The sequence below is a fragment of the Hyla sarda genome, chromosome 8, assembly GCF_029499605.1.
Source record: "Hyla sarda isolate aHylSar1 chromosome 8, aHylSar1.hap1, whole genome shotgun sequence".
Classification (NCBI taxonomy): Eukaryota; Metazoa; Chordata; class Amphibia; order Anura; family Hylidae; genus Hyla; species Hyla sarda.
The window spans coordinates 208,587,353-208,601,813 of NC_079196.1; the positions used below are offsets into that span (position 1 = coordinate 208,587,353).

General features: G+C 40.2%; 1 protein-coding gene across 2 annotated transcripts in view; it reads right to left on the minus strand.

Annotated features, from left to right (window-relative positions):
- The window catches only part of RBBP6 (RB binding protein 6, ubiquitin ligase), a 51,410-nt gene that overhangs the window by 15,438 nt on the left and 21,511 nt on the right, over positions 1-14,461 (minus strand). For both annotated transcript variants that reach the window (XM_056537169.1, XM_056537168.1), the window contains exons 4-8: positions 10,536-10,580; positions 3,497-3,585; positions 3,289-3,385; positions 1,845-1,984; positions 1,324-1,496 (exon numbers count right to left, since the gene is read on the minus strand). In XM_056537169.1, the coding sequence (XP_056393144.1) occupies positions 1,324-1,496; positions 1,845-1,984; positions 3,289-3,385; positions 3,497-3,585; positions 10,536-10,580 (544 nt within the window). The remainder of the gene's footprint in view (positions 1-1,323; positions 1,497-1,844; positions 1,985-3,288; positions 3,386-3,496; positions 3,586-10,535; positions 10,581-14,461) is intronic.

The window sequence follows — 14,461 nt, forward strand, 5'->3', positions numbered from 1 at the left end:
AAAGAGATACTCACCCAGTGATCCCAACTACTCACCTAGAGATGTCTTCAGCCAGCTAGGTAACGCCTGCATCATGCCGGGCTGAAACAGCGAGACGAGCAGGTAAATAATGGGACCCGGAACCAAGGTACAACCCCAGGTGCTGGCTGGTGGCGAGAAGGGGTTAACAGTGCATACTCTATGCCTGTGACCCTTCATGACATATGGGGGAACAGTGAGCGCCATCCTCCTGAACCCCCACCTGAAGAAAAACAAAAAGGCTGAAAAAAAAACTACATATACGTCCCTGAGAAAATAAAAAAGCAAAAAGACCAGGTTTGGAGAACTCCAGACCTGTGTCTGCCTCCTACTGACACTAAGCTAAAACTGATTAGCTCAGAGTCTGCGGGCGGGGTATATCCTGCCAGGAGGGGCAGACTTACTTTTTTTGCCTAATGTCAGCAAGATCTAGCCATGGTCTCTGTGTTCCCAATGGAGCCGACCGAGAATATAGTTTTATTGTGCAGTCCGCAACAGTTGGATAGGTGTGACCGGGGTTCGCAATGCCCCACCTCCGCCACGCCTATCCCCTGTAATTGAGCACTGGGACCGCTGTGTGATTGACACACAGATCCCCAGCGCAAGCGCCCGATGTTCACAATGTGAAGGCCATGACTCTAGCAGAGAGAAAGCGCTCACTACCGTTGTCTGCCACCAGCTCTGTGCGCCTGTGCAGGGAGCGTGGCGTAGGCGTGGCGGAGGTGGGGCATTGCGAACTCCGGCCACGCCAATCCAACTATTGCTGACAGCATGATAAAACTGCATAGCTGCATTAAAAGTTTTATCATCTATACCAGTGTTTCGCAAGCGCAGTCCTCAAGACCCCCCAACAGGTCATGTTTTCTGGATTTCCTCAGTCTTTCACAGGTGATATAATTATGGTCAGTGAATCAGACATCACCACAGATATATCACCTGTGAAAGACTAAGGAAATCCAGAAAACATGACCTGTTGGGGGGACTTGAGGACCGCGTTTGGGGACGCTGATCTATTCTATTATAGTATTCGTCTGGGGGTACAATATCCATGACAGTTCCGCTTTAACCTTGTTTATTTATAAATCCCATTATAACAATAACCACCACCAAGACTGGTTGTATCAGGCAGCTTAGGGCTGTCTGGTCATGCTTGGAGTTGTAGTTTTGAAACAGCTGGAGGCACCCTGGTTGGGAAACACTGCTCTAGATATATAACACTTAAAATTTGCATTGTCAAAATTATTTATCTCCCTACCCTGTATAAAAAAAAGCAAAGATGAGCCTAAAATACACATCTGTACTCACATTCATCACAATAGCTGTTTCCACAGCAAGGAATAACAACGGCATCGCTCATCATATCTTTACAGATCATGCAGAGCAGCTCGTCGGGGATGGGATCTTCCTCCTCAGAAGAGGACGACTGGGTGTCAGGAAGAAACGGAGGCTTTTCTTTCTTGCCCATAGCATACGCCACACTGCAATAAAACAACAGTTTAGTATTAACAAACCCCGGTTTAGACCCTCTCACTACCACCAGATTTGGCAGTAAATATGTAATTTTTTTCAACTCCGCTTTTCAAAAGCAATAACTTTATTTTTCCAGTGTATTGGATGGGATGAACTGGCTCATCTAATCAATTTGTAAAGGAGTTGGGTGAAGGCAACTCTTTCACTAAGCAGCACCTCTCTCGTTTACAGGCTGTGTTTGGTACTGCAGTGTTAAGGTGATGGGGTCTGTGCTGCAATCCCAGATATGGCCAATGAACAAAAGTGGCACTGTTCCTGCAGTCTGTTACATTTCAATCCTATACAGGGACACTTACGCATCAATGGTTGGTATGGCATATGTTCCAGTGTTTGTAAGCATAGCCCCCTTCATATTGGGATCTTCCACCTCCACCATAAAACTGCGCGGAATCCCAGTGCTCTTCTTTATCCTGGGAGCAGACTCAAAACTTTTGTCCTGAAGAAAAGAAATATCAAGGATTCAGTAAGGGCAATAAAAGGATCAATACAACAAGGCACTTAACTGGTTATACAGATTTGTAAATTACTTCTATTTAGAATTCTTAATCCTTCCAGTACTCAGCTGCTGTATGCTCCAGAGGAAGTTGTGCATTTCTTTCCAGTCTGACCACAGTGCTCTCTGTTGCAAACTCTGTCCGTTTCAGGAACTGTCTGGAGCAGGAGAGGTTTGCTATTGGGATTTGCTCCTGCTCTGGACAGTTCCTGACATGGACAGAGGTGGTAGCAGAGAGCACTGTGGACAGACTAGAAAGAACTACACAACTTCTTCTGGAGCATACAGCAGCTGATAAGTACTGGAAGGATTAAGATTTTTATATAAAAATTTACACATCTGTATAACTTCCTGGCACCAGCTGATTTGAAAACATTTTTCCTTCTTTAAGTAAAGAACAGCATTTATACATTGGGGGGTAAAAGTGCAGGCTGTTCAGTCATGCTGGGAGTTGAAGCGCAGCAACATTTGCAGAGTTCCAGGTTTGGAAACACTGATTAAATGCATAGATGAAACACTATGGGGGGAATGTATTAAGTGGCTATGCCCGCTTTGAGGTGTAGAAAAGTCACAAATTTTGTGCAATAAAAAAAATAAAAAATAAAATGGGCGTGGTTTTGTGTGAAAGGAGACTTGACCTAAACCCCACATCTAACCTATTAGGGTCAGTTCACACATGCGTATTTTTGCAGCAGATTTGCTGCAGATTTTGTTGCCCTTTGACTTCAATGGCTAGCAAAATCTGCTGAAGCAAATCTGCAGCAGAAAATACACGTGTGAACTGACCCTTTACAATATACGTAGCTTTAGCTGAAATCTATACCAGCTCTGAGCTGGTGTAGATTTCAAAGTGTGGCACATAGGACAGGTGCAGCAATGTCCGACTCTCTTAAACAGGTTGTTCAGGATTAGAAAAACAAAGCTGATTTCTTTAAAAACAAAAAACACAACTATAAAAAAATAAAATAAAACTAACAGCACTTCACCTGTCTTCAGGTTGTGTGTGTGTTATTGCAGCTCAGTGCCATTGAAACAAATGGAGCCAAGTTGTAATACCACACACAACCAGAGGACAGGAGTGGTGCTGGTTTTGAAAAATAAAAAAAGAATGTTTTATGTTTTTCTATTCCTGATTAACCCCTTTAATGAATCATCCAGCCACCAGAGTATTGCTAAAGGCATTTGAGACACCAGCCTTCTTAAATCACCCCCTATTTTGTTGAGTGATCCCCACAGTATAGACTTACCCCATTTGTAGGGCAGTTCTTGATGTAATGACCGGGCTTTAAACATCGAAAGCAAGTGTATGTCGGAGGCGGCGGCCCCAGAGGCTTCTTCATGTAGCTAAGATTAAAAAAAAATAATAAGAGAAGGAAAAACCAATGGTTAACTCATCCCCGGAGCAGATTGGTAAGAATGGAGATGTGTGGGCGAGCGTGGCTTCTGTCCACTTACTTGCTTGGGTCATAGTCATGGCCAGACTGAGACATCATTGCTCTGATTTTATCCTCTTCCGAAGCATTGGCTTCAGCCAGATTGGCGGTCTGTTTAACAGGCAATTGTTTGGGGGAGGAAAAAAAATTAGTCAAAGGAGAAAGGAGGACACAGAAGGCCCAAACACAACCAAGCACGCACACATTCAATTCTGTTGTAAACTCCTCAGTCCTAAGTGACCCCTACACTCTATTGGATAGGGTGGGGTGACAGATTAACCCCTACAATGCTGAAGACCATCAGCATTGGAAAGATTAAAATGTATTTAGCCCATGTTTATACCCGATTAGGAGAAGTTATTCAATACCTAAACCAGTGTTTCCTAACCAGGACGCCTCCAGCTGTTCCAAAACTACAACTCCCAGCATGCCCGGACAGCCTTTGGCTGTCCGGGCATGCTGGGAGTTGTAGTTTTGCAACAGCTTGAGGCACCATGGTTGGGAAACACTCACCTAAACATTTTACATGGCCCCACAGAATGGCATGCAGAGTTTAACATGAAAAATAAAATGGTTCTCTGCCAGTGTTTGCCGCATAGGAAGTCTATGCAGACCTTGACTGACAGATTGTAAGCAGAAGAGATTAACCAGGTGCCTGGTGTACGTCTTATAGCAAACCAGTGATTACATGTGGGCCACTGTCTCCATAGACAGGCTGCTAATGTGATTACTGTCCAAGGGATATCACAGCAGCCAGACATCAAAATGAGATCCAATACAATAGATGTTCCCCCAAAACACCACCCAGCCACCCTTCAAGGAGTACTGTGGTGCAGGAACACTTCTCCCCTATCCAAAAGGACAAGCGTGTCAACCAACGCCGAGAGCAGCAGCCGACACGTCCTCTCCATACATCTCTATAGGAGAGCCGCATATATAGCATTCTGTTATCTTCAGCTCTCCCATAGAGATACATGAAGGTGCGTGACGGTCACCGCTTTTTGGAGGTGGGGTCGACATACTCTATTTTTGGGAAGAGCAAGGGTGCCATGTGGGAGATCATGGGGAGTCCCAGCAGTCAGACCCCTGCAATCAGACACTTATCCCCTATCCTTTGGATAGGGGTAAGTGTTCCTGCACCAAAGTAATCCTTTATAGGGGTACTCCACTGGAAAACCTTTTTTTTTTTTTTATTTATTTTTATCAACTGGTACCAGAAAGTTAAACAGATTTGTAAATGACTTCTATTAAAAAAATCTTAATCCTTCCAGTACTTATAAGCTGCTGCATGCTCCACGGGAAGTTCTTTTCTTTTTGAATTTCTTTTCGGGCTGACCACAGTGCTCTCTGCTGACACCTCTGTCCATATCATGAACTGTCCAGAGTAGGAGAGGTTTTCTCTGGACAGTTTCTGACATGGACAGAGGTGGCAGCAGAGAGCACTGTGGTCAGACAGAAAGGAAATTCAAATAGAAAAGAACTTCCCGTGGTGCATATAACAGCTGATAAGTACTGGAAGGATTAAGATTTTTAAATAGAAGTAATTTACAAACCTGCCACCAGCTGATTTATAATTTTTTTTTGTTCCCAGTGGAGTACCCCTTTAATGCAAACAATGCCAAAATTCACCAAAAAGGTCCTTGTCGCTACTGCATAAAGTAACAATAGAAATAAATAGGTATGGCATAGAAGATACTGCAGGTAATGCTTAAAGGGGTTAACCAGGAAAAACTTTTATATATATATAAATCAACTGGCTCCAGAAAGTTAAACAGATTTGTAAATTACTTCTATTAAAAAATCTTAATCCTTCCAATAATTATCAGCTGCTGAAGTTGAGTTGTTCTTATCTGACAACAGTGCTCTCTGCTGACATCTCTGACTCGGGAACTGCACAGAGTAGAAGAGGTTTGCTATGGGGATTTGCTTCTACTCTGGACAGTTCCAGAGACAGGAGTCATCAGAGAGCACTTAAGACAGAAAAACAACAACTCAACTTCAGCAGCTCATAAGTACTGAAAGGATTAATATTTTTAATAGAAGTAATTTACAAATCTGTTTAACTTTCTGTAGCCAGTTGATATATATAAAAAAAGTTTTTTTTTCCCTAGATAACCCCTTTAATTTACTTCGGTATGCAAATGGAAACACGAGTATTAAAAAGGTGCAAACTGAACTGTAAACTTTCTGTACATTATAAGCCATGCCAGTCATTCTGATACACTGCAAACTTAACTTGATATATCATTATAGCGTACAGCAGTGCTTCCCAACCAGGTGGCCTCCAGCTGGGAGTTATAATTTTGCAACAGCTGGAGGCACCCTGGTTGGGATGCATTGGCATACGGCTTATACACTGAATGTAATAGGAAAATAGCTGCGGGTGGATAAGTCGGATAAATGCAGCTCTGCCAGCGATAATGATATAGTAAGGAAGTCAACACGGACATGGTGTGGATAGGTGGAGATTCACAATCTAGAAATCAAGTTAAAATGAACATGCTATGAAATATAAAAAAAAAAATATAAAAAAAATATAAGTGTAGGTTCACCTTTGAAGATCATTTTTAATACAATACTATAACTTTACTCCAATGGCATTCAGGTTTCTGTAGGATTGATCTCCGCATTGATCTATTTCCCAACAAATGCAGGTCTTCTATTTTATACAGAGCACATTCTGGTATCAGGCACTGGAGCAGTGTTTCCCAACCATTGAGCCTCCAGCTGTTGCAAAACTACAGCTCCCAGCATGCTGGGAGTTGTAGTTTTGCATCAGCTGGAGGCACCCTGGTTGGGAAACACTGCACTGGAGAGTAATCTGATATTGGAGCATCTCCCAGAATGCAATGCAACTTAAGTCTGTGCAATAAATCTGTCATTTGAATTAAGGGAGTAGTCCAGAATGCAAAAACTTATACCTTAAAGGGGTACTCCGGTGGAAAACTTTTTATTTTTTTTGTTTTTTTAATCAACTGGTACCAGAAAGTTAAACAGATTTGTAAATTACTGGTATTAAAAAAATCTTAATTCCAGTACTTATTAGCTGCTGAATACTACACAGGAAATTATTTTCTTTTTGGAACACAGTGCTCTCTGCTGACATCACGAGCACAGTGCTCTCTGATGACATCTCTGTCCATTTTAAGAACTGTCCAGAGTAGGAGAAAATCCCCATAGCAAACATATGCTGCTCTGGACAGTTCCTAAAATGGACAGAGATGTCAGCTGAGAGCACTGTTTTCTAAAAAGAAAAAAAATTCCTCTGTAGTATTCAGCAGCTAATATGTATAAATATTTTTAATAGAAGTAATTTACAAATCTAACTTTCTGGCACCAGTTGATTTTAAAAACTCCAGAGAAACTTTTTTTTTTAATAAACTGGTGCCAGAAAGTTAAACAGATTCGTAAATTACTTCTATTAAAAAATATTTATCCTTCCAGCACTTATTAGCAGTTGTATGCTACAGAGGAAATTATTTTCTTTTTAAATTTCATTTTTTTTGTCTTGACCACAGTGCTCTCTGATGACACCTCTGTCTGTGTCAGGAACTGTCCAGAGAAGCATAGGTTTGCTATGAGGATTTTCTCCTGCTCTGGAAAGTTCTTGACACGGGCATCAGCAGAGAGCACTGTGGTTAGACAAAAAAAGAAATTCAAAAAGCAGAGAATTCCCTCTGTAGCATACAGTTGCTAAAAAGTAATGGAAGGATTAAGATGTTTAATAGAAGTAATTTACAAATCTGTTTAACTTTCTGGCACCAGTTGATAAAAAAAAAAAAAAAAAAAAATAAGCAAAGTTTTCCACCGGAGTACTCCTTTAAGTATAAGGTCTCCCATAGTGCGGTCTCCCACAGAGATACATGGAGGGGGCGTGACGGCCATAGCTTTGTGCGGTGGTTGACACGTCTCCATTCATGATAAGCCGGGGCGCTGTAAGGGACATTGCAGGGGGTCCCAGTGGTCAGACCCCCTCCACGATCTGCGGATAGGGGATACGTTTTATTATACTGTATAACCTATATACAACATGCCAAACATTTATTCAAATGACAGTAACACTTCAAGTCTAGGAATTCTGGACACATCATTGAAATAAAATGGAGCATAATTTAATCATAAATCAAACCATTGTACTGCAGTTTAACATTTTAGGCCCCGTTCACATCTGGTTTACGTCAGGATACCAGCATAAAATGATGCCGATGTATAGCACGGCCTCCATTAAAAATCTGAATGCAGTCAACTAGTAACTATGTTCACCAATGGGCCTACGGATGTGTCACGGTACGCATTAGCATGGACAACATATATCGAAGACGTACACTTCCACAGAGATGTGAATGGGGCCTTATATGGATAAGAGCAATAAGACTATCAAAAATGATGTTCAAAGGTAATCTGCAAAATGACACATTTCATGAGCCGCTGCAGAGACTACAAAAGGGCCCCATGTGATCAGTCTTCAATGAAAAATACAATTTAGAGCCACTTTGTAGAAGACTTTAGTGAGGTATCTAAATAGCCATTCTAGCTGTTTTAGTTGAATTCCTCCTGCACGATCCATTAAGGACTTGCAAAGCTTCAGAATAGAAGTCACACTAGTCATTTTAAGTAATTTTTGTTTTACCTATGTACATAACATTTTTAGGTGCATTTATTTTTTAACCTCTCTCAGTAGTGGTTAGAGCTCCAAGTCCCTTTATGTAGTCAGAGATGACGACATGTCAAAACCTTTTCAAAGGGTTTTCTCACATGTACAGTATCCTGCGCGTATTTGATGCTCAGGATTTGAAGCTGCAGATATCACTGTAGACTAAATGACTGAGCACACCTATAAAGCCTGCACAGGATTCTGTATGTGTGAATAGACCCTTAAAGTTAAAAGTTTTGATTGGTGGGCGTCCGGGTACAGAAGTGCTTAACTGGAGTGCTGTGCCTCTCTTTCCTGACCAGAGTATGGTGTCCATATAAAGTCTATTAGTCTGCACATCACGTGCTCGTGTCTGCAATCAGAAATAAAGGGGCACAGCTCAGCTGAGGAATTCTACCCTTTATTTTAGTGATCAGTGGAGCCTCAAAAGCCAGCTAAGGGGTACTCCGGCGCTTAGACATCAAAGGATAGGGGATAAGATGCTGATCGCGGGGGTCCCACAGCTGTATTGAGGGGGCGGGGTGTGACTTCACACGGGGGCGGAGCCGTGACGTCACAATGCTCCGGCCCAGTGATCGACAGTACACGCTCCAGGGTCTGATTATAACGGGGTGCGGCGTGCAAGATCACGGGGGTCCCCAGCGGCGGGACCCCCGTGATCAGGCATCTTATCCCCTATCCTTTGGAAAGGGGATAAGATGTCTAAGTGCCGGAGTACCCCTTTAAGCTTCTGACATCCAACTTCAATACTTTTTAAAAAGTATACAATTTGGACTTGGACTTCAATAACCAATAGAGCGTAATTACTGTGTACTGTTTATACATTGAACTCAATGCAACAGTAATGCAATAGTAAGCTCTAGTGGTGCTTAGTGGGAGCCAAATTTTTGAGGGTCATTTTTCAAAAAGACATTACAGGTACACTAATTCCACAGGGGACCTAAAAAAATTAAGTAAACAAACCATTCCTATCATGAGAAATAAATTAGGAAAAAAAAAAAACTGTTTAAGGGTGCACATTCATTTTAAAAGCATCATGAAAAAGTAAAAAAGTGTTCCTGTCGTTTAAAAAATAATAAAAAAAATTTAATATAAAATAAAATTCTTGACATCACGGAGACATGTCAAAAGTTTTGATCTGTCAGGGTCTCAGAGTGCTGAGAATCCCACCGATCAGTGGAACTAACACAGAAGAACATTATTCCCCAGTTCTCAGGGATCTTTCTCTTGCTGCTATATAGACTTATAACTGAGCAGTCAGACAAGGATCATCAAGAAGCGGGGAGTAAAGCATCGTGTTTATTCTCCTAATCTGTAGGTGTCTCCGCATTAAGACCCTGATCGATAATGACAGGGACATTTTAAACACTGGATGCAGAATCCAAATTAAAATCTGCCTCCTGATATAATCTGCCTCCGGACATATTGAGGACTTGCTATTTAAGCAAAACAATACATTCTGCAAAGTAGCTCTAAAGATATCAGGAGGACAATTCTTTTTGTAGTCAGTGCAGACACTTAATCCTTGCAGCACCCACCTCATATTATAAATGGTTGAACCAACTTTTTGTATTATTATTTAGCCTTTTTAATTCCCCTTTTTAAGCAGGTATAAACATGGACTAGTTCACAGCAACACGGGTCTCTCTTTAGTCATCTCTCTGATCAAGGAGGACGAGGACCGTGGCTACAGAACAGACGGGTAAGTACAGCTTGTGCCATTGGCAGCTCCAGATATTTCCCAGCACACACTGGACGGGCTCTGCACTCACTCACAAAACAAGCAAACTGTTCAATTTTTTTATTATAATAAATAAAATGTTACATTTATGGATCTAAACTTTTAACATTAGGCCATTTTTATGCATCAACATAGACATTTACCATGTGAAAAATCGTAGGCAGAAATGTTAAGTGCATAATACATGTATCACAGAATTAGTGCAAATGAAATACAAAAAAAGATAGCAGCCAATTTCCTTCGCCAGGGAAAAATAAAGTGGAGATTGATGGCACGGTGTTTTCTCCAGGGTTGAAAAGTATAACACTCCACAGTAAACGGTATTACGATGGCAAGTGTCCATCAAAACTCATCTCAAGGGTTAAAGTCCGTCAATGACAACGCTAAACCGTATTCTCTTCTGTAGTTTAAAGTCTTCAAAGCTTTGAAAAAAAATATAAGATTTCAAAAAATACGAGCCAAAAAACCAAATGTCTTCTTGTGAAGAACATCTCAGTTTCTTCTTCTTGAGAACTGGTTGGTATAGCATTGAGGCAGAGAGTATTTTGTTTATAAAGGAAAAACCCTGCACCGTTCACATGTGAAGAAACTTCATAGAACACAAAAAATACTAGCATGGCAGAAGGCTGTAAAATCAAAACAACAGTAATATGTATATACATATACCTTAGCAAGCTGGGCCAGAGATATAGATGCAGAAGCGTCATCAATCTGTTCATGGAAAATTAAAACGTTCAAGTATTAAAAACAAAAAAAATAAAAAAATTCAATAAAACAAACTTTGTACAGTAAGGACAATCTATGGTCAGCAAGTGTCTAAACATTTTCATAGAAAAAGGACATACAGTTTTCATATACATCAGTAAAAGATTACAGATACTGTAGAAATAAGCAATTAAAATAATGCGAGACAGTTTTGAATCGTTTGCAAAACTTTGCATAGAAAATTAACTCCATTATATTTATACAAAATGACACAGAAAACGCCACCTGTATGTGTGTGTGTGATATGTATAATGGGCAAACTGGTGGTCACATAGCAGCAGAAATTAAAGAATAAAAAAAGTGATTTGTATGTTGAGCAAAATTTACATGTAAATGGGGAGAAAGGTAAAGGACAGTGGTCTTTAACCTATGGCTCTCCAGCATTTACAAAACCAAAACTCCAAGCATGTTGAGAGTTATAGTTTTGCAGCCACTAGAGAGACGCAGGTTGGGGGGACACTGAGGGATGTAACCACTGATCCTATATTAGTTACATTCTGCCAACATGTCTCAAAAGGAGAAAAAAATTGGCAAAAACCACAAGAGATACAAAAAGTATACCATGTTTATATGGAGGTCCAGTGTGCAGACTATATTAGGGTAGTGATATAGCCAATACAAGTGTCCTCTATCTGCAGTAAAGAGGGCAGATCATCAGGGCACAGCTCATGTACAGTCACGTTTTACCATCAGTTCAATCATTTTTATTGAGAGATGTTCCAGGAACTGACATTTATGCAACTCCCCCCCAATATAGTCAGCAGTGGTCTTAAGGGATTTTCCCTAAAAATAACCACATATTAGTGACCAAGAAAGTAAAATTTGCCCAGTTTTCTATTAACAGATATATTGTTATTTTTCAGTTTTGTTGTGGCAGCCAGTCATCATTCTTACATCATCTTTCTATGAACTACCATATGTCATCCATGCTTTTATTAAATTCTGAAATACTGACATCAAATGACAATTTTCTATTGCCAACTGTGCACAAATGGCCACCGCAACCTAAAAGGAAAAATAAAGCCAAGATACCATGGGGGAAAAAAAAGCCAAAATCTTAAAACATATAAAGCTTTGGCTGCTGCTCTATAACATTTGGTTCACTAATACATGGCCAATTTTTGAAAATCCTCCAAGAGATCACAACAAAAGGCTTCTATTGATCCGATCATTCTATCTGCCAAAATTTTATGTAAAATTGCCAAAATGAGTGGGCAGTGGCTACCAAGGAGGACCATGTGGTCTGTTAAGTAATCCTAAATTTATGGATATTTAAAAAAATTTATAAAATTGTGGGAGTCAAAATATGGAAAACTTTGAAATTTAAATTTTAGCTGCAATACATCAATGTTCTGGAGCCAAGATGGTCGCCAATGGAAGGGACCGCACATCCGAAGACAGGATAAACCGTGCATGATCCGGATTTAGGAAATTCAGGGCCTAGTAAGGTTTTGTTTTTTACCTGTGGAGTCAACATATATGCCTAGGTGACAGATGCTGATACTGTGGGACTACTCCAGATTTATTAAATGATACCCTAACAGTGTTAATCTACATGTGTTCAGAGAAGTGGTTAAAAAGGAGCTATCCAGAAAAAAGCAGAGGGGATTTATTCCAAACACAGCACCACTCCTTTCCTAGGGTTGTGTGTCGTATTACAACTTGGCTCCATTCACTTCCGAGCTGCAATATCACACACAACCAGAGGACAGGGGTGGGGCTGTTTTTGCAAGAAATCAGCTTTAATTCTAATCCTGGGTATACTATATAACAGACTAAGAGAAGTGCACAATTTCCCCTGCTGCTAGCTAGTGCATGAGGCCATAGCAAATTCCCCAATTCACTAGACTTGCGGCTGGAGCAATTCTGCTAATGTACGCATGTTATGACACTGCTTCTGCACATGGCCATATTACAGCCCCATCCACATCTCTCTAGTGCCAAGGATGGGTTCCTGTTCAGTGGGGAAAGGGAATGTATCTCCTGATGTCTGCTGCCTGCACTTTCTACTCAAGCATTGTAAGGATCTGTTCACATCTACATATGTAACAGAGGCCACAAAATGCTCTGACAGGTCACACAGTAAATAACAATGCCCCACAGACTTATAACAGTCAGGTCAGATACAGGGACGGGAAATATAGTATTACATGCAGTATAACGACAATCTGTAACAAATGTGAACAAAGCTTAAAAGCAGCTTCATTGTAGCAGTTGTAGTACATGTGGATTACGTTTTATAGCCAATTGAACATTGATCTTGTGTAGGAAGTGCAGTGAACATGTTTCATTCTTAGGGTTGGCAGGGACAAGTGAAATAGCCTGGTTCTAGAGATAAGTCAGTCACCAACATGACTGAAATCTGCTGTAAGGTTGGTAACGCACACGGCAGATTTGCTGCAGAAATTTCTGCAACCAAGGATATTTCAGATGAATAAGACCATTGTAGAAAATTCTGCAACAACTGCCAAGTGATTTATTAAAGGGTTACGGTCATTAAAAAAAAAAAAAAAATAATAATTTTTTTTTTTAAATGACATATTGCCCCGACATATCTTACATATTGATCTCTGCAATTAGTAGTTATAAGGCAGGGATGTGCAAAGCATTGCACTCGACTCGCAGCATAGACTTATGTAGCAAAAAAAAAGGTCAGACTTGACTGACAGCCGGGAGTAAGGCGCACACATACAAATTTCCCTGGTTTATAACTAGCGATCAGTGTTTCTCAGCAGTGAGAGGTGATGAAAACGTAACATTTCTTGGCAATAGATCAATTTATTTATAAAATCTTTTCAATTACCGTAACCCTTTAAATGTTAATCGGGCACAAAAATCATGCTTGATTAAAGCTTTTAGCAACAAGCCCCTGTGCACATAGCTGTATGTTACTGTAATATGACACCCATAGAGGATTATGGGTCAATACTGAATTTCTATGTGCTTCTCATTTCATATGAAGGTTTCTCTCCTGGTGGATCCTTATGAAATGGAAAAGAAAAAAAAAAAAAAAGTGCCCCGTTTCATTGGATGAGATATTACAGACTTGCCCAAAAGGAAAAATACCTTCATAATACTGTGCTGTACAGGGGCACTATATGGCAGCACCTGATGTCTAGTATGAAGCAATAGGGATTACATACAGAATCTGTGCACAGAGGCCTGAGCAGTAATACATACAATCACAATGTTTACCTACAAGCGACTATAAAAAAAAAAAAATAATTGTAAACCTGCCTGTAAACAAGTGAATGTCCTGTTACCTGTAGAGTAGTCAGTCTGCTGTTCATATTAAAATGTAGACTGGCGATGGACCCAGTTTGGTTGTGATTAAATAGCAGAAATGGTTTTATAATATACATAGATAGCTGCAGGAGTTACCCTCAAATGCAAGACATTCCAAGGAACACAAATGGCTAAAAAAATTGTAATTTTATTTTGTAAAAACATGTGACTCATATTATACACATGCTAACAAAAATAAAACTCAAAGTAAAAGGTAGGGAACAGAACTGCATAGGAACCATCATATACTTGCACAGTGAATGCAAATACAATAGCCACTTAGGTCAACAGGTTAAAATCAATGTTAAAATTGGGACAAATAGATACAGATAACTTTTCTTAATAATCATAAAAAGCAATACAAAGCTGTATTGTGTGGACATGAGGCAGTAAGTCTTCTAGCATTAGGACTATACATACACAAGAGGTATTAATTGTAAATTAAAAAAAATTATGGATAATGAACACTAGGAAGTTATCAAAACCATCCAGAGATGTAGAGACGCAGGAGCAGTAATGTAGGTGTACTACAAAGAAATATA